General features: G+C 38.1%; 2 protein-coding genes and 1 long non-coding RNA gene across 4 annotated transcripts; 1 reads left to right on the top strand and 2 right to left on the bottom strand.

Moving 5' to 3' along the window:
* The first annotated feature begins 1390 nt into the window (after positions 1-1390).
* On the top strand, positions 1391-2318 carry LOC120287654. 2 transcript variants are annotated; one of them, XR_005545865.1, is made up of 2 exons: positions 1391-1706; positions 1894-2318. It is a non-coding gene; the product is annotated as an uncharacterized LOC120287654 (long non-coding RNA). The 2 variants fall into 2 exon arrangements; XR_005545864.1 differs by having other exon boundaries at positions 1798-2318.
* Positions 2319-4531: 2213 nt separating this feature from the next.
* Positions 4532-8961, bottom strand: LOC104417461 (probable disease resistance protein RPP1). Its single transcript, XM_039300125.1, has 4 exons — positions 6833-8961; positions 5677-5806; positions 5115-5272; positions 4532-4790 (listed from the first exon to the last, which is right to left on the bottom strand). Exon 1 carries the CDS (start codon positions 8959-8961, stop codon positions 7069-7071), a length of 1893 nt encoding a protein of 630 aa, XP_039156059.1. The 3' UTR covers positions 4532-4790; positions 5115-5272; positions 5677-5806; positions 6833-7068.
* A 2477-nt stretch (positions 8962-11438) lies between these two features.
* On the bottom strand, positions 11439-12011 carry LOC120287347 (toll/interleukin-1 receptor-like protein). The gene has a single exon (XM_039300124.1). The coding sequence runs from the start codon at positions 12009-12011 to the stop codon at positions 11439-11441; it is 573 nt and encodes a 190-aa protein (XP_039156058.1).
* Between the last annotated feature and the right edge of the window lie 8264 nt (positions 12012-20275).

The following is a 20275-nucleotide window of genomic DNA, read 5'->3' as shown; positions in this document are numbered from 1 at the left end:
GGTCCAGAGTCTTTCAAGCACCTGTTGCAGAACTGGGACCAGAATTGGTACCCACCCCTACGTCATGTCCGTTAATTCTCTCCTCCATGACAAGTTGTGATTTTTGAGGGTCAAACTTTGTCTTGGACTCAGATTATACAGACATTCCCTTGGCCTACAATGGGATCATAGATTGCATGAACTTTAAACTAAACCTTTTCACGAAGTATTATTAGCAATTGTAGCATCTTGTCCGAACACTTGGATGATTTAAAATGTCATTTTTGTTTGCTGATATCTTGCTGAAAATTCTTCTGAGCCATCATACCCATGTCTTGTGGCATTTTTTAAGATTTAGTTTCTCCTTCGCTATTAATGACTGTAAGTTTTGGGGTTCAAGGGGCAATTTCACCATGAACCTAGAATGTTTTGTTTACGTCGTGGCCCTTTCCATGCGTTTTGGCCCTTTTAGGATTTAGTTTCTCCTTCACTATTAATGATGTAAGTTTTGGGGTTCAAGGGGCAATTTCACCATGAACCTGGAATGTTCTGTTTATGTCATTAGCAGGATGTGACTGACCCCACCAGCATCCAAGTGCTTCCTGGAGGAGCATTTAAATGCACCTTGGTTGTAAATTTACTTGGGGGTGAGAGTGGGGTGGTTGGTTTTGTTGTGGCTGTGGGGTTTGGTTTTGGGAAAATTATGGATGGGATCTAGACAGAGTAATGCTAGACCTCCAACCCTCATGGAGATAAGGCCTGTTCTATTCATTCACCTTCATATGTGAAGTGCAATTTATGGTTATTTATGCATAGTAGTTTTCCCCTCGTGAAAGTATTAACGTTCAAGTAATTTGGTTGTCTAATTGTGTGTGCTGAAGCTGTTTTTTCCAAACCAGCACTCGCTTGATTTACTTGACATTTGGACAACCTCATATTGGCAATGCAATGTTTGTGTCTTACTACAGCATGCCAAATACAATAACATATAACTAATGGACACAGTATTGTGCCTCATTTGCCTCTGTACTATTCTCGGTTCCCACAGAAGACATACCATCACTTCCCTAGGGTGGTATAACTTTGATCTTGACGGAATATCAGATAAATTATGAGGAATTTTCGATGACTGCATTTGATGTTTGCTTTGCATTTATTTCAACCTATTTAACTGGAGAAGTCTTATTTTTTCCAGCAATGTTTGCACTCACTTTATTCAGCACATTAATTTTAATAGCTTTGTTTGTTTTATCTTCTTACAAAGCAGGGCAATTCATACTCATGACCTCTTTGACAATACGTAAGGAACCCTTCTCATTCCTGTAAAGCTATCATAGTTTCCCGTACCAATTCCAAAACTTAATATTATGTATTACTCTCTCTCCCTCCCTGTCCCCCCCTCTTCCTCTCTCTCTCTCTCTCTCTCTCTCTCTCTCTCGATCTCTATGATGGCTGATGACCTAGTCTTAAGCTCTGTGCAATTATAAGGTATTACTCATTTAAATTATGTATGTCTACTAGTGCCTATATTATTGGCAACTAGCTCAATGACAGCCACAGATAAACATATTGATGTCAGATAATCTTACTAATTTCTATGTCGGTGTTCACATGTAATTGGAATCCTCTTTTTTGTAGGTAAGGCTGTATGATATTGGATTTGATAGTCTGGTTTATGAGGTCGAGAAAGTTTGTGATGGCTCTGGAGAAGATCCAATGTGCAGCAGGTAAGGAGGTAGTTTCAGTCGTAGCTACCTGTCACAAGCAATTATTTTGTGGATTTATCATGGCTAAGTGCAATAAGTCATCATGTGACAGACCAGCCTGTTCAAGAGAATGCCAGTCTTTGATTACCAGAAACACCTACGGACGACTAATCAAAGTGTGTTTCTGCATCTTGGTAACTGGTAACAGCATCACGGACCATTTAGTCTACTATGGTGTGGAATTAATGGCGGAGACATGGGGATCGTGCAAAATCGTCATGGACCCACAATTGAAGGAATATGGAAGTGAAGACAAAGGAAACCTTATGCTTTTGAGGAATCCTTCTGCTTCTGCATCGAGGCTGCGTTAAGACTCTGATGCCAAGAGTAACTTAACATAAAATGCTCCTAAGTCAGCACCTAATTTCTTGAGGATCATTAGGCAGCTCCGCATGAAGTTTGTTCATGTAATGCATTCCATCAATCTGTTTCCATGTCCCTCACAAGATGAATAGGATCTCTACTGAAATTCACTTGGAATGTTAATAGCATGAAATTGAATGTATATCCTCATAAACACAACTCTGTGATACCTATTGAATGAATGCGCTCACAAGTTTACCTGCCAATTTAGTCTTAGGCCTATGGCTTTGTTTACCAGACTCGATAAAACCTTAAAGGGATGTGTGGATGCTGTGCTGAGCTATGAAGAGCTGAATCATGCTGCCTTTTTCCTTCATTTATATTTTTCTATTTTTGCGGGTTGAACATGTGTTGAACTTCACAAATTTGGTAGACCTGCAAGGTCTTGCGATTAACCAGTTTTGTAAGGTGAAACAAAGACTGTCCAAGGAGAGCACTTTTCAATCAGTGACCTTACCTTCTACTACTTGCTCATTGGCACATAAAAGATTTCTCGGCGCAACCAAGTACTGCAACTGTTAAACAATTTATATCATCTTGGCTTAGAGATGTAGGAATGATCTGATTGGCCTTTGGAAAGAGAGCTGTAAGCTTTTACCTTCTATTTCTGATATGCCGGACTAAACATTAGTGGAAATCAGAAAAAACAAAAATTCCTTCGTCTTTAAAGCATAAATTGCCAATTGTGACCATTCAAATCACATTGTGCAAGAAATCAGTAAAGTCCTTGACATTGCATGATATATTGGAGTTTGTACATTACAGTAAAAGTCGAAGTATTGCACCGAAACGTTAGGAAAGATATACGGTCATCAAATATACTAGTAACTGTGCTGGGGGTAGTTTGCCTTTACAGAAAGAACCCTTAAGTTTTTCTTATTACCGAGAGGAAGAGCTCAAGCCGTCATATAGGACTTTTTTGTCGTTTAATGATTCTCCTTACCAAAACCTAAAGCTCCATTCCTAGGTAACCAAAAGTGAATGAAAGAGCTTTAGTCACATATTAAAACCTATACATTTGACTATATTCTTCATGGTTTAAGGAATAACAAAGTTCAGTTTTACAAGATAGGGTTACAAGGTTCAAATTTAAAGTACAAACCAGCTAGCTCTATGGCTCTCGCATAAATGACCAATGCATAAATTGACGAAAGTACTGCACTTGAATGTAGTAACACTCTAATCGCCAACCAAAAGAAAAATGTAGTAACACTATAATGCATTTGAATGTAGTAACACTAGCATCAATTTGGATCTGTCTTTTACTGGTAACTCAATTAGCCAACCAAAAATGTCAAACAGTAATATATCTAAACCAAATCAAACTCACGAAATAGATCAAAAGAAATCATTGTCCCATTTCATAAGCAGGTTACAACGATCCATCTTAAAGGCAGGAAACGGTTGCAAAATCAGCCACGAATAAACCTACAAGAACAATATATTTCAAGTCAACTTGCCAAGGTGTGGTTGTAATTTATGTATAACTGATAACGATCCAAGAAAGACAACAATGAAGTTTTGCTGAGATGACATGGGGCAATAATCAATTAAGTTTCAAATCTTCCTTGACAGCAGACTTAGTTGTGGATGCAGGACCTTCAAGTACCACATGCACTTCTTATTGGAAAATGAACTCCTCTGGTGAAATTTTCTTCTAAATTTTTCAGTAAATGGCTGAATCTTTTAAGCAAGCCAGACATTGCATGATTTGAAACTCTTCAAGTGGAAACGATCGGAGGCCTCACACATGTTATCCCTTTCTACAAACTATTTCAACCTGATTAACTCACATAAAGGATGGCAGTGCCTTTGATCAACAAAAAGCACTGATATTGCGAACAAAAAGCACTGAGAATTTCAAGATCCTTCAGCGCTTGATATTCCCCATTGAAGAATTCAGAATGCTCGAATATCACAAATGTTACCCATGAGTGCATTCAATTGATTCTTCTGGTCAACAACATCAAAAAGGACGAGAACTCTTTTACTGAAAAGCCTATATTTAATTGTCTTGATCCCTTCATGAACATTACTTATTTTTGTCAACTTCCTTTTGAGGATATTGAGATGAGTAATTCCGCAAGAACTGAATGCCCTTGAGCTCTGAAGTTTCACAGATGTTAGAAAAAATGCAGCAGTGCTCACAACCATGTGCAAGATGATTGTAGATGAGCTAGGCAAGAGTCGTCTCTCCAGCATGGCCCATTCCATGACTTCCAACAATCCATGTTTCTTGTGTTGTGAGTGCCTACAACTCATGACTAAGACTACATTGAGCATCATTTTCACACCGAGAGGACCATGAACTGGATTTGGCAGGAGCAACTAAGACTACCTCGAGCACCACTCTAAGAACACAACTTTTCTCCCAGTCCAGACATGGCCTTCAAGTGTTTTCTCAAAGAAGAACATCTGGGTACTGATAAGCAAGTTCTAAGGCATAACAATGAACATAACACACATTAGATGAAATGTAATAATCATTTTTGAGGGCCCACAATAAAGGAAAAAACACAATCAGATTTGCCTAAATAGCCCTTTTACCCCCCAAAACAGACGAATACAGTGTTTACCACCCCAAGATTATGAGAGGGAATACGGTCAGCTTCAAGTTTCATCCACTATCTGCCTTTTGCTTTGGTCTCCATCTATACAACTGCCCAAAATCGCCACAGCTCCCTGCATAGAAAGATTTTTGTAAGTTTCTTAGACTTCAATATCTCTCAGCAACATTAGAAACCAGCAAAAAGCCGGTCGTTGGAGATGTCTCCCTTAGCACTTCTTGTCGATCCTTAAACCAAAAAGAGTCATCTAGTAAAACTTGAGGTGAATAAAAGGGCTTCCATTACTGATAGCCTCCTAGGCATAACCATTTCAAGAAAGTGGAGGCAGTGATGGAGATCACACAAGGGTCGATTTACATGATTTCAGACCCCAAGTGAGACTTATCATATGCACTGATAATACTGAAATTTAGAATAACATTATGACGACTTATTATACCTTGGAGAAGCTAGATAGGTCTATTCTCTTGTCACAGATGGAAATTTTGCTGCACTAACATTGATTCCACTGCCCAAGTGAAGTTCTTTTTTCATTCTATAACTTCTCCGTAACATTAGCAAATCCTTCCAAGAAGCACACCTTGCTTGGAAAATAAACTGAACATAAGCATATCAATACAGAGTTTGGCTTATTCACAATTGCAACAATGAGTTGATTATGTCGTAAAATTCCAGGATGAGAACCATAGTGCTATGACCTTTGAAGACACATTCCATCTAATTGTTCACAGTATAGCAAAGTTATCTCCAATGCAAAGGTGAGGTATCAACTTCTAAATATGTGAAGCAGCAAATCGACCAGGATCTCTAATGAATTGTCATAAATCAAATAAAAAAGGACACAATCGACATGCATACCTCCAGCTGGGAAACATGAAAGCAAGGAGAAACCATCCAAAGAGAATATAGCTAAAAAAGCCAAACAAAACTAAGAAAAGAAAGCATATTTTCACACATAATTGAGAACACTCTGGTTGTACGGAGGTACATAAATTCAATACCTTTTTCAGATTCCCAGGCATCAACTCCCAAAGTAATTATAAAGTGGACGTAAAATTGTACTTTGAATGTCATCTTCATTTTCCTCCATTCTGTCTTCATCTGCATAGCTGGCCAATTAGCCACAGCTCCCTGCACAGAAAGATTTCTGTAAGTTTCTCAAACTCTGAAACCTCTCAGCAACATTAGAAACAAGCAAAAAGCCAGTCATTTGAGATGTCTCCCTTAGCAATTCTTGTCAAACTTAAAACCTAAAAGAGTTCTCTGGTATAGCTTGAGATGAATGGAAGGGCTTCTATTACAGAGTCACCGAGGCATAACCATTTCTAGAAGATGTAGGCAATAATGGAGATCACACAAGAGTCCATTTACATGATTTTTGACCCCAGTGAGACTCAGATGTCCTACGCACCAGGACTACTGAAATATTAGCCTTTGACTATAGGATGATTTATGATACATTGGAGAAGCTAAGTAGGTCCTCCCTCCTGTCACAAATGGAAGTTTGCTGCGCCAACTATTGATGCCGCTACCCTAGTGAAATTAGTCTTTCTTCATTTTATAGCTTCTCCATAACATTTACAAAACCCAGTAAGAAGCACACCTTTCCTGGAATATAAACTGAACATAAGCATATCGATACAGAGTGTCTGTCTTCTTCACGATTGCATCAACGAGTTGATTATGCTGTAAATTTCCAGGATGAGAACCACAGTTATATGACCTTCCAACAAACATTCCATCGAATTGTTTACTGCATAACAAAGTTATCTCCAATGCGAAGCGAGGTTATCAACTTCAAAATATGTGAAGCAGCAAATTGACTGGCATCTCTAATAATTTGTTTGTATCAAATGAAAAACTATGCAATCGAGATGCATACCTCCAGCTGGGAAACATAAAAGCAAGTAGAAACCATCCAGAGAGAACATCGCTAAAAAAGCCAAACCAAACCAGGAAAAGAGAACGGATGGTTGCAAATAATTAAGAACACTGGTTGACGAATGAAGGTAACATAATTTAAATATCTTCCTCAGATTTTCAAGCATGAAAAAAAGGTCATTAAAGAGTGCAGGTAAAAGTTCTCCATTCATATCTGTGAAAGAATTTTATTGCCAAAAAAAAGGAAAACATTGGTTATCAGAGATAATAACTCACCTCAATTCGTTTAAAGTCTGGACCCAAGGGAACAATTTGTGGTCGTGGATCAAGAAGCTTTCAAAAGCAATGTGCACTCATTCATCGTCTTCTCCCTCAGATTCATGTTCATATTTGCTGTCTTCTCCCTCAGATTTACATTCAGATTCGTCGTCTTCTTGCTCAGATTCAGATTCGTCGTCTTCTTGCTCAAATTCAGATTCGTCGCCTTCTTGCTCAGATTCAGATTCGTCTTCTCACTCCAATTCGTCAACGTATCCCACAAATTTGACTGACCTCTCCAAGCAAAGACGATAAATTGCCTCCACATTTAACTGCATGCAACCTTTCATTACCACCTTTTGCAGTCCCTTCAAGCTGGACAGATCAGGCAACCTCTGTAAAGATCCACAGGAAGAAATCTCCAATTCTTCTAAAGATTGTGGTAGTTCACCTTGAATCTCAACCAGACTAGGACACTTTTCTACTTGAAGACATCTTAGTTTGTTTAAATTATGAAGATCAGGTAGTGCCTTCACCTGTCCAAAGCCACAAATCTGCAAATATCGTAGGTTCTCCGACAGGTTCGCCTGACTTTTCCGAGCAGAGCCAAGAATTGCCTCCACATTTAATTTTTGACAACCTACAATGACAACAATTTGCGGCCCAAACGAGAATGACAGATCATCCAAATTCTTTAAAGATCCGCAGGAAGAAATTTCCACTTCTTCCACCTTCAAGCTTGACAGATCAGGCAACTTTTGCAAAGATTCACAAGAAGAAATCTCCAATTTTTTTAAAGATTGTGGTAGTTCACTTTGAACCTCAACCAGCTTGCCACAGTTTGATACTCGAAGATGTCTTAGTTTGTTTGAAGCACTTAGATCAGGAAGTATTTTCACCTGTCCAAGGTCACAAATCCCCAAATATAGTAGGTTCTCCCACAAATTCGCCTGACTTCTCTGAGCAGAGCCGAGAATTGCCTTACCCTTTAATGTCGTGCAACGTCTTATGTAAAGCTGTTCCAGATTCTTCAAGCTTGACAAATCAGGCAACTTTTGTAAAGATTCACAAGCAGAAATCTTCAATTCTTCCAAAGATTGTGGTAGTTCACCTTGAATCTCAGCCAGATTACGACAAGAGTCTACTTCAAGACTCCATAGTTTGCTTAAATAACTTAGATCAGGTAGTATCTCCACCTGTTCAAGGTCACCAATATGCAAATATCGTAGGTTCTCCCACAAATCCTCCTGACTTCTCCATGCAAAGCCGGAAATTGCCTCCACAATTAATTTCGTGCAATTTCCTATGTAAATCGTTTGCAGTTCCTTCAAGCCTGACAGATCAGGCAACTTCTCTAACGAACCACAGGAATAAATACTCAACTCATTCATATACTCTGGTAGTTCGCCTTGAATCTCAACCAGATTATCACAATAACGTACTTCAAGACCACTTAGTTTGTTTAAATTGCTGAGATCGGGTAGTATCTTCACCTGTCGAAGTTCATGAAGCGCCAAATCTTGTAGGTTCTCCGAACAACCAAGGCCTTGAATCTCTGTAATTGCAGCGCCCGTAATCTTGAGAGATGACAGTTCGTTCAAATTCGATAGATCCTCTATCGAGGAAAGCGAGCGGCAATTGTACAAATCTAAGGAGGACAAACTTGAGGGAAGCCTCGGGAGGCGACACAGATCAGGGCAGGTGAGGTGAAGTGACTCGAGTTGAGGAGGGAGGCTAGGGTCGTCTATTGTGGAGGCGGTCGGACAATCAAAGCGCAGATCCAGAGACCTCAGTTTGGTTAAATTCCCCAACCACCGCGGCAGTGGATTAACTACCGGCACAGGATCTTCCAGAGGCCCATCGGTACAAACGCGGCCAAACCCCAGCTCCAATACTTGTAGATTAGTGAGGTTTGAGAGTTCCGGAAACACGTCCACGTACAAGTAAGTCAAATATAGAGAGATAAGACTTTCAGGAAGCCTCGGCGGTGGCAGGATAGCCCAACCCAACAAATACAAGTTCCTTAGCGATTGATTCCTGTGGATGCAATGGCCAATTTTCACATAGCCACAATTGCCTGATATAATTTCAAGCTTCTCAATAGTCCAAAAGGCATCGGGTATTATGCTTATTTCACCATACAACATACTAATTGCTTTCAAATTTTTCAATTTTCCGATAGAATCAGGTAGTTCTTCGATCCTTGCATGGTATAAGTTCAACCTAATAAGTGATTCCAAATTCCCAATTGTTTCCGGAAGGCTCTTCAACGAATTGCAAAATTCCAGAGATAGGTATTCAAGGCGCGCAAGATCTCCTAGTTCGTTCGGCAGCCTCTCAAGATTTTCACAATTGCCTAAATCTAAGAAAACTAGACGTTTCAACTTACCAATTGACCTATCTATTTCGGTCAATGATTCACAGCCGCTTAGGATCAAACGTTCTAAATTTGAATGAGCGGAAAAGATGGGAGTTCTCTTCAAGCGATGGCAATAGGACAGATTCAAGACTTTCAAATTCTTCACCATCTATAAAAGAAGAATCATGCAAAGATTACTTTTGAATCTAATAAAACGAAATAATAAGTGTTGTCTACTATAAAACTTACCTTCATGTGGCTCCACCCCTTCCAGTCATGCCTAATTCTACTACCAGATAGATCAAGAATAACCAGATCCTCCATGGAGAAATTTGTTATATTAAACATTGGGGAAATATTATGCCAAGAAAGCCACCGTAATTGTGGAAGAAGATCTAAATTCTCTTGGAAAACATTTGTTGGAAGAACATTTGATGGCAATTCATGCCGGTGCCAAAGAAGCATCTCCTCTGCACCAAAATTTCCCTTCGAATCATCAACTTCAAGGAACCTTAGATTTGATAGGCTCTTAAAGTCCTCATAGGTAAAATGATACCGTTGCTTATGGTCAAATTTGAGACGAAGAGCTTCAACTTCCTTTGTCCCTGCCCAAAGGAAACATTTAAAAACAAAAGAGTTGAAGGAAAACCCATTTATTCAAGTCCACTGCATTAAGTGGTTGAGTTGAGTATTATCATTCCTTTAATAAAGTATTGGTTGAGTAAGTTGTAATGGTGCTAGACAACACAAAAAGCAATTGGCTTATCTTTTGAAAAAAAAAATCCATAAAATGCTAAGAATTTATGAGGGGATTTTACCTTATGTCGCCTCAATAAATTCAATCCTTCCTTATAATCCCACACCCTACTTTGCTTTTCTATTTTCATGTTACTTTCTCGACGAACTATCTCTCTTCCAAGGTCTCTAAGTTGGTCATGCATCCACACTTTATTGTACCCTTCAATTTTTATCAAAGACATGTTCTGTAGAACTTCTATGGCTTCTTCCGGAAATTCAGATTCATCCCAGAAATGAACCACAATAGCTTCGTCACATCCAATGAAAAGACAAGCTATATCGAGGAATATATGTTGTTGTCGAACATCTAATGCATCATAACTTATTTTCAACTTACTCTGGACTGTCTTATGAGGAACACTTTCCAACTTCTTCAACATGAGATCCCTATTTTCCTTTTTAGTACGACATAAAAGTGAGCCTATGACCTCAAGAGTTAGTGGAAGACCTCTAGCAATGCCTATTGCCCTCTTGGATTGGTTGATATACTCATCCAAAGGATAATCTTTTCTGAAGGCATGTTTGCTGAATAGTTGAAGAGATTGATCAGGATCCATGCTGCTAAGCTCATAACTGCAGTCCACTTCAGGAACCTCAAGAATATCTCTGTTTCTTGTAGTAATAATAATTTTGCTCCCTCTGCCCAACCAATCACGCTTACCTACAAGTGCATCAATTTGATCATATTTTTCCACATCATCGAGAAGAATGAGGACTCTTTTATTAGACAACCTATCTTTAAGGGTCTGAGTCCCTTCATCAATGTCTTTTATATATATGCTTTTCATTTTGAGGATGTCCCCAATGAGTTGATTCTGCAAGCATTGAATACCATTCCTTGTTGATGTTTCTCGAATATCGCGAAGAAAGCAACAATTCCTAAAGTCATGTAAAAGCTTATTGTAGATCAGTTTAGCAATAGTCGACTTTCCAATACCACCCATCCCGTGGATTCCAATAATTCGTGTTTCACTTGTCCCAACACCTATCATTTCCATGATTGCATCCACATGGTTGTCGACATTGACCAAGTAGTCTGATAACACCAAATAAGCCCTTTTCAACTCATTAAAAACCTCTTGGGTAAATTTTCTTGCGAACTCGCCTTCTCACCTAGTGTTTGTTGGAGGCAAAAGACAATGAGTTAGGAAATTGTGTTGAATTAAACTAAGTTTTGACAATGCCAAATTGAATTCGAAATGTGATCTTAAAAGATTTATTCCATGGTAGATGAATTAGTGTTGGTACTTATAGTTGATGAATGAACTAAAATGGAAAAAAAAAATGTTGCTTGGAATAATATGAGACAAAATTGGGATTGTGCCATCACTTAGCATGATTTTGGCAGTACAACTTCAATAACACATAATTCAATTTCAACAAGGTTAACACAAATCTAGAAAAGCAACTATATGAAATGCAATGAGTTTTAATGATCCAAGGCACATGAGGGAATGCTAAAAGCAATCACCTGTTGTGCATGTTGAGCATGTTCCATCCGTCTAGAGATGATACTTCTTCGAGAGCAGCCTTCCACTCACGCATAGTCCCTTCATTATGTCGGTTTTTGTTTCTATGTGAATCAAAGGCCTCTTTATAACCCCCAGTTTGGTATCGTACCTCTGCAGGTGCCACATCATAGAAAATGGGCATAATCTTTTGTCCCTTTATTTTCCGGCATTCAACCATCTTGACTAGCTCCTTGAGACACCATACGCTAGAGGCATAACCTTTAGAAAGGATAGGTATTGAGATCCTCGATTGGTCAATTGCTTGGAGAAGTGTTGGGCCAAACTCTTCTCCCTTTCGGAGATCTTCATCATCCTTATATGCACGGATTCCCATATCTATCATACTAGTGTAAAGAAAGTCAGTAAAACCTGCTCGAGTATCTGGCCCTCTAAAACTCAAGAATACTTCATAGTCATATCCTGATGAAGTAGCCATTTCATGACCTTCTATTGAAGCGTGAGTAGAAGAAGCACTTCCCGCTATTCCCTCATTTTTACAAATGCGTCTTTTTTCAGCCCTCCCCTCCATTGATCTCACTTGATCTTCTCTTAGAGAAAAAAATTGAAAAGTATAGCAGCAAAAGCAGTGACAGCTAGAGATGGAATAAGTTTAGAAGCCTGAACTCCGAATGAAGATCTCTGTAGGTCATTAAACTCAGAAGACGGGATTGGCTATATGTGCAGAGAGTCGAGGGCCAGTTTGCTAGAATTGGTCAATAAGAATGATTCATTACCGCCTGTCAAAGTTGACGAATTGAGGTTTTTTTAAAACCAAAGTGGCCCCTCCCACAACTCAATTATTCTCTTTTATCCACCGTCGTAACGCAATTGAAAAAGGAGAGACGACAGCGGGGTTAGATAGACTAGTGGAATTCTAAAAAGATGGGAGCAATGGAGTGCTTTCGGTGGCTAAAATAAAATATTAAAAAGATGGGAGCAATCAATCAGAGTGCTTTCGGTTATTATTCTTTTGAATTTTAATAATCCTTGTCTTAGTGGAGTTTCTGACCACAATTGCGTCGCGATGAGTGGCCCACGCACTTGCCCGCAGCGCGTCCTTGCTCGTGCATAATTGTAGCGTCGCTTTTGGGGTTTGGGTGTCGAGTCGGGGCTATTTTAGGAAAAACGGCCTCCCGTCGGGTCGTATGAGTTGTTCCTGTGCCTGATCCGCGCACGCGCACCCGCACCTTAAATGGCCAAAACCGCGTTATTTTCTGGAATCCGTTGATCATCTGGATGCGTATTTTGCTGCTGCCAAATTACTCCAATACCCTCGTGGCCAGAAGCTAATTCTTCTTTTTAACGGTAAGTCGGTTGAGCCTGTAATTTATGGCATAAATTTTGATTTATCTCCATGTTACTTGGTGTAGTTGCTTTTTAACACGTAACGCATGAAATAGGTTTAGTGAAATAATATGGACTGATTTTTTCAATTTTCTCAACAGCATAAAATAAGGTTCATTGGCTGATTCCAAGATACTTTCATTATTTCTTTTACTATTTTAATCTTGGTGGTTGAGAGCCCCCATGTCACTAATCAAAATATTAGAACAGTCCTTGATCAACATTGTTTGGCATTTTTCTCAACCGTTTGCTCACATTGCATGAAATCCTAGTTATAAAAAATGCAAGATACATTCAAGTAGGCAATTCACACTCTCGCTACACCAAGCAAACCCATGCACAAAAAAACAATAGCTATGTGGCATGTCCTGTTGCAACTGTTTTCTCTACTTTAACTATGATCATTCAGATATATAGATCTGATTATGCTGATTTAATTGCTAGTGTAGTTACTGAAATAAGCTATATCAAATATCCTCCTTTTTATCTTATTTGATGTCGACTATTTACTTATTGACACCTAATTTAGATTCAATTTTTAGAAAATAAAAGATTAGAGTGAAATTTTGAAAAAAAATTTTGAATTCAAAATAATTCAACAGCCGGATTTTGGAGCCATTTCTTTGTTGGAGAAGTTGAGCGAAAATCTCCACCGGCGAGAGGTTGAGCAAAATCTCCACCGGCGAAACAAACTCGAATTTTCGCTTTATAAATAGAGGGTTGCTTCTTCACCTTTCGTGGGGGTCTAAAAGAAAAAGTAGTAAACCGAAGAAGGGAAAAAAAAAAGCAAGAAAGAAAACTCTTCTTTTTCGTTTGTTTTGTAGCTCGGATGGGAGGGGTTTCGTGAAAAAAAAAGTCAAAAGGAAAAAGTGAAAGAGGAGAGAGTACGAAAGCAGAGGAGAGTGTGCGGCTGCAGAGGGAAAAAGTGAAAGGGAAAGGAAAAGCCAAAGTAGAGGGGAAGAAGTGATGGGACATTTACTGTTCATCTTCTTCCCACATTTGCCGCCCAATCGTGAGTTTCTCTTCACCCGCGCTGCGCTCGCACCGCCGGTCTCCACCAGCCATCGTCGCGCCGACTCACGACGACCCAAGCGCCGACGCCCAGCAACACTGCCGCGCTTCTGCAACCCGCGACACTGCCGATTCCGAACCGGCCCGCACCTCCGCTGTTGCTGCGTCCGCGACCACCCGGTGCCTGACGCCCGACGACCGCACCTCTGCACCAGCGAGCTCTTCCCAACGCCTGCTGCAACGACTACTGCTCAAGTCTCCACCCGCAACCGCGAAATCGTCTCAGCAGCACCGCCTCAGTCCAGTGACCGCGCCTCAGAACGCCCGCAGCTCGTCTCCATTGCGCCCGCCATCATCCGCCTGTTCGTCCGACGCCAGTAACGCCAACGACGCCCTGCTCTGCCTCTGTTTCGTTTCTGCGTCACCTCTGCCCTGTTGCTGCCCTGCTCGGCTGCTGTGACACGACGCCAGCGCCCGAGTTTCACCGCTACCGAGAGCCCCAACGACGGCAGATCAAAGCCAGTCGTCGCTCCACCGCCGAGCGCGCCGGACACCGCACCGCGCCACCCTCTGCTCAGTCCCGCACCTGCTCGGAGCTCGATCTGCCGCACCAGAACGCCTACTCGCCCCAACTTGTCTGCAACCTGCGACCCAGCAGACCCCGAGCCGGTTCGCCGCACCTCTGCTGCTGCTGCGCCCCTGATCGCCCGAGTACCAGCACCCTGTTGCTCGAATCGAGCCGCTCCACCGAGCCCGAGCCCAAGTGAAGCTGCCTGCCGCTGCTCCTCGTGACGCCACCGCTCGCCGCCGATCAACCCGTTGCTGGTCTTTGCCGAAGCTCTGAACGCCGACGACCCCATCCTCGGTGACCACCCACACGAGCACAAGCCGTGCTTGGGAAGACAAAGGAAAAAAACAAAAGCAAAAACAAAAGCAAAAACAAAAGAAAAAGAGAAAAGCAAATTAGGTAGTTTGTTTTTCTTTATTTTATTATTTATTTATTTTAAATTTTGTTATTATTGTTTAAGTTAGAATATGGTTTGTCAATATTAATATTTGTGGATTTTCTAGGCATTATACGTAAGGATTTTGTCCGAACTTATTGTAATTATTAATTTGATCCGAGAGACATCGGATCAATTTTTTAATTATATTAAGTTTCAGTTTTTTGATGGTATTTTGGTTGTTAAATCAATGTAATTATTAATTTGATCCGTAAGACTTCGGATTAGATTTTTAATTATTTTGAACTCTTTGTCGTGATAATTAGGTTTAAAATAATCGTTAACTTAACCCGTGAGACAACGGGTTATTTTTTCGGTTATTTTAATCATTTATTTATTGAATATGTTGATTGTTTAGATTTAATGTTTAGTCCGATAATTACTTGTTTTGGAAAAACACTAAAACACTAAAAAAATCAAAATCAAAAATCAAAATCAAAAATCAAAATCTTGCATCAAAGCATGTAGGTTTAATAAATCGACATGTAGGATTAGGTTTATGAAATTTTCATCATCTAGTAATTATTACTAAGTTCATTTAGTTAGAAATTGCTCGTCATTAGAATTATGTCATTTAATTAATTTAAATTGCATATTTAATCGTTGCATTTCTTTAATTTTGAATTTCATGAAAATACAAAAAATATATAATAAACTCATTTCATGCTTTAGAATAGATTGCATGCTTATTCATGTTATATATTTTAGGTCATATTGCCACGTCATATCATTTCCTTGGTTAGTTAATAAATTAGTTTATAATTGATCATATGTCATGTCATCACTGTTAGTGTAGGTTGCATATGTATAATAAAAAAAATCATTAAAAAATCATAAAAAGAACATGCATGTAGAATTACGACGTCATACAGCATATGCATTTTATGGTTATGTAAATTAGATTGCATACATATTGTAATGATTTAAATTATGTCACATGAATTGCATCTCATGTGTCATTAAAGTAAAACTCATGCATATCAAATTTAAATTAAGATTGCACATAATTAATATTTTTTAAAGAAAAAGAAAATTAGGTGTCTTGTCATTTAGAAATCATGTTTAGGGCATGCATTTTTATAAGCATTTTTCATTGAATGTTATTTTATTGTTTGTGCACCCGCATGTCCACCATTTGCATGTTAGTAGTTTAGTTAAAATTAATTAACATTGCCTGATAAATATTTTTTTTAAATTAAAATAAAAGGTACCGAAAGGGCGTTAGACTAATCTAGAATCATGTCCCCCGGATTTATTGAATCTCAAGTTCGTAAAAAAATAAAGTATTCTCCCATACTTTATTTGGGTTTCTAATCAAACCCTAATTGATTAGTGGCGGCTCCAAATTGAATTGAAATTGCATATTTAAATGAGTTAATTTCCATCAAGTCGCGGATTGGTAGGACTTGGGAGGGTCCGTGCCAAGTTTTCGACTATTTACTCAATTGCTTATAGAGAACATTAAATTGAATATATATAGTTTCGAACAAAAGCACAAAATGTAAGTCATTAAAGACGTACGGACCTTTGCTTTCTCTTATTGACATAAATTCTCTAAAAGATTGTCCATTACTAGTTTGAAGACAAATTTCTAATTTTCAAATTAGACTATCGTATTACTTTATCTTGACACATTTTATACTTTGCTCGCCATTTCTAATAGAGATTATTTTAATTTGAGTTTTTCTATAGCATCCAAATTCCACCGATGCGAATTTCAAATTCCAACTTTAATTATTAATCAAATCTGATTTTATAACTATAGTAAATTTAATATAAGTTTTACGAATGTATTTCCTTAAACATTATATTTTGAAAACATATCACAGGCTACCCCCACTTTCTTTATGCGTAATGGAGTTTTCATTTAACTTCCATCTCCAATTCTATTTCCGCTGACCGATAAAATTGCCTCTTGGTTGAGATTATAATTTATATTCAAATTTTAATATAGTTTTCAAGCTTTCAATGGTTTCACTGGAAACGTGCTCTTGTGCAATTCTAACAAATGTTGATGGACGAGACTTTTCGAAATAAGCCTTGGTACTGCATATACATCGAGCAACTTCCATTTGGTACTTCCACTTCCAAATATATGTTCTTTGAGCTTCTTCGTCATCCAAAAAAGCATGGGATACCAATTAATCCTCACCAATCAAACTCGGATTCCGCTTCAATGACTCGCAAAAGTTCGGTGAAGCCTCTTCAATGACTAGGATGATTAACAAAGTATTGACATCTCTTGTATCACAACTAATAAGTGTTTCAAATGATGTTTTTGGAGGTGCAGCTCGCTCTTCACACTTTTGTCCAAATCCTTGCCTACTCTAAACCTTTTCGCCATATAACATAAGGAAAAAAAAAACAGATGCACGTAGAATTTGGCAAAAGGGGTTGCACAAGCGAAATACACTAGAGTAGAACTTAACTCTGGTATAATATCAACTCTAGTATCATATCAATTCGGAAGATTAAGCCAATAGGTGGATAAAGACCAAATGTATATAGAGAGTATATGATTTCCATAAACAAGAGATGTGGGATACATAAACATGTTTCACGATAGAAAATAACTACTTAGCAACCAAAGATTCGCAATATTGACTTGACAGAAACCAAAATAAACTGCATCTACCAAAATCAGCTTCTATTAACCATTCTTTGGCCAACCAAAATCACTTGTAAAGAGTTGGTACGTACAGTAGCATAAACTATTCACGATCTGGATAATGATCAATCCAATGATGAATAAACCAAGCATTGCCTCTCCTCTATAGATCTCTCTTGATCATCTCTTAAAGAAAAAAAAATTTGAACTGCACATAGCAGCATATCACTACAGCACATTGCAAAATCTAAATCCCTTTCAAAAGCTAGAATTACAAATAGAGATCCGCGTGGGTCATTAAATGTAAAAGAAGGAATTGAGTCAAGCGCCAGTTCGCATTTTAATGATCTTGTCTTCATAGAAGACAGGATTTGCACAATGTGTAGAACCAGGGGGTAATGGTTAGCGTACCGGTTTTAGACACCATGCGAAGCACGTGTCTTACTAGTCTCACCCTCCCCTCTCTCTTTTGCTGATTTTGTTCACGTTGTATTGTTCTTTTCTTATTTTTTTTCTCTCCCGATTTAGATTTGAGAGTTTTTTTTCTTCTAGTCTATATCTAGTTCTAAATTTGGGTGCTATCCTCTCTTGATTTAGATCCAGGAGTTTAATAAATATGATTTTGGGGATCCAATGCCCCTCTGATCTTTTTGTGTGCAGGTTCTCTGCCTCCAATTTCAATGCTGATTGTAGGAGTTTTGACGTCTCATTGAATTACAAAGATTTGCTCCTCCACATGTTAAATATATGTTTGCCTAACCGTTATGAATGTTTCCGTATGACGATGGTGTAGAGAAAGCCGAACCTAGGCACACACTGTCAACTAGCAACATTGTAATTATTGAAGAAGGAATTTCTGTCGTGAGCTCATCACTGACAAAGACATTAGATCCAGTGATCGGCCATCGATTTTGTTTGATAAATCCATTCATGTGGAATGGTTTGTGCTTAACTTTGCAAATGCTCTATTGATCCTCCTTGTGTTCTAGATTTGGCTTTGTTTTTCAGTATTCATGCTTTGTTTCGATTTGCTTTGTCATAAAAACCATGTACTTCTGCATTCTTTTGAGTAATGAATACAATTTTCTTTCGACAAAAAAATAAAAATAAAAATCAGCGGACTATGTGGTCTAGAAATTTTGGGATTAGAATCAACTTTTACCTCCCAAATAAATGGCTGATTCATTGAAAGTCAAGTCAACAAAAGCAGACATTAAATTTTGACAATTGATGGGTGTATTAGTTTGAGATTTTATTCTCATATGTACTGGTTTGTACTTTTCGTAGTATTAATTTAATTTAATGAAAACTAATTGAGGATCACTTTATCACAAATGTGCCAGTTTAAGGTTTTTAGTGGTTAAAGAATTAATTTTGGGTAAATTTTTCATGGGTATATTAGTTTGGAATTTTTTGTGGTATTGACCCTAAAAACAATAAGCTTAGAGAAAAACAATTGGGCAAGAAGGAATCATTGCCCTTATTTTCTTGCTACGCTTTGAAGTGAGAAGAATATACTTTATCAATGCTCAATTTTTCTACATTCCCAAAGCACGATTATATCTAATATTTTACAAACATGATTTCATATTTCTATCTTTATTTCTTGGTAATCATTGTTATTTTGATGGATTATAGAATAAACGAAGTTGACATCAATTCTAGTTTATTAGTCATTCCATGTTACTTTTAATGATACAAGCCGCATTTAGTGGATTCACTTATTACCAATTACAATAAAATCAATTTTCAACTTGTTTTCACCATAATCAAATTTTTCCTATTCCCTTTCTCTGAAATTGAATTTCCTAAGAGCATTTTTTTGCAACAAAAGAAAAATTCTCAATGAGATAAAGACATCCTTAGATTTTGTTTTTATTTGATTTTGACAATATATGATTGGAGGAAATCATGCGATGAAATTATGGATGAATATGAGAATTGGAGATCGATTTGTTGCCATGCAAATTTTGCGGGTGAATGGGAGAATGATGAGTCTGTGTTGGATTTTACAGAGTGATCTAGTGATTTTTTTTTCTTCTTTTTGATAAAATCTCTATGTTTATGGATATCTATCTAGACAAAGTACCAAATGAATGAATCATTTGTGTGATTACTTCTCGAGCAAAGCTAGTTCATCATGGACCGTTGGTAGTCCAAATCTTCATAGACTTTGACTTTGCCCTTACCGGTACACTGTTCTTTTATTTATTTATTTTCTTTGGAGAGTGGTAGGTAATGCAATTTTAAATCTAACGATTTTATTTCAATGCAAGGAAAAATTGTATGTATACTGCACTTCACAACTCTAGATCAATTTCGTGATAACTAAAAATTCTATGTTTCATGATAAAAATAAAAAATAAAAAAATAGCCACTTCACAATTGAAGTTTCACAATACTAACTCAACAACAACCAAGATAGGTTGCCTATACCATAATCAGCTTCTATCCACCATTTTTTAGCCAATCAAAGTCACTCGTAAAGCGTTGATATGTACGGTATCATAAGCTTTTCACAGTCCGGATTATGATCAATCCAATGATGAATAAACCAAGCATTGCCTCCCCTCTGTTGATCTCACTTGATCTTTTCTTTGAGAAACGATTTAGACATGGAAAAAAGTTCAGAATCCTACTTATCAAGTGCTGCTAGGCCAAAAAAATAAAAATTTTAAAAATCCTTGATCGAATGGTGGCCACCAATCAATCAACTATCAAAGTAATTAACCCACTATGGACCTCAACCATCATTCACGGCGAAACTAGCCCGTGAGGATCCAAGGAAAATGTTGTCAAAAAAGCAAAGTGATAATGAAAAGAAAT

Source organism: Eucalyptus grandis, chromosome 8 (assembly GCF_016545825.1).
Source record: "Eucalyptus grandis isolate ANBG69807.140 chromosome 8, ASM1654582v1, whole genome shotgun sequence".
Taxonomy (NCBI): Eukaryota; Viridiplantae; Streptophyta; class Magnoliopsida; order Myrtales; family Myrtaceae; genus Eucalyptus; species Eucalyptus grandis.
Note: the sequence above shows the minus strand (reverse complement) of the source record. Positions and strands in the feature narration are given on the sequence as shown.

Excerpts from the sequence above, each read along its gene's own strand:
- LOC104417461 (XM_039300125.1), bottom strand. The coding sequence starts at position 8,961 with ATGTTGTATGGTGAAATAAGCATAATACCCGATGCCTTTTGGACTATT.
- LOC120287347 (XM_039300124.1), bottom strand. The coding sequence starts at position 12,011 with ATGGAGGGGAGGGCTGAAAAAAGACGCATTTGTAAAAATGAGGGAATA.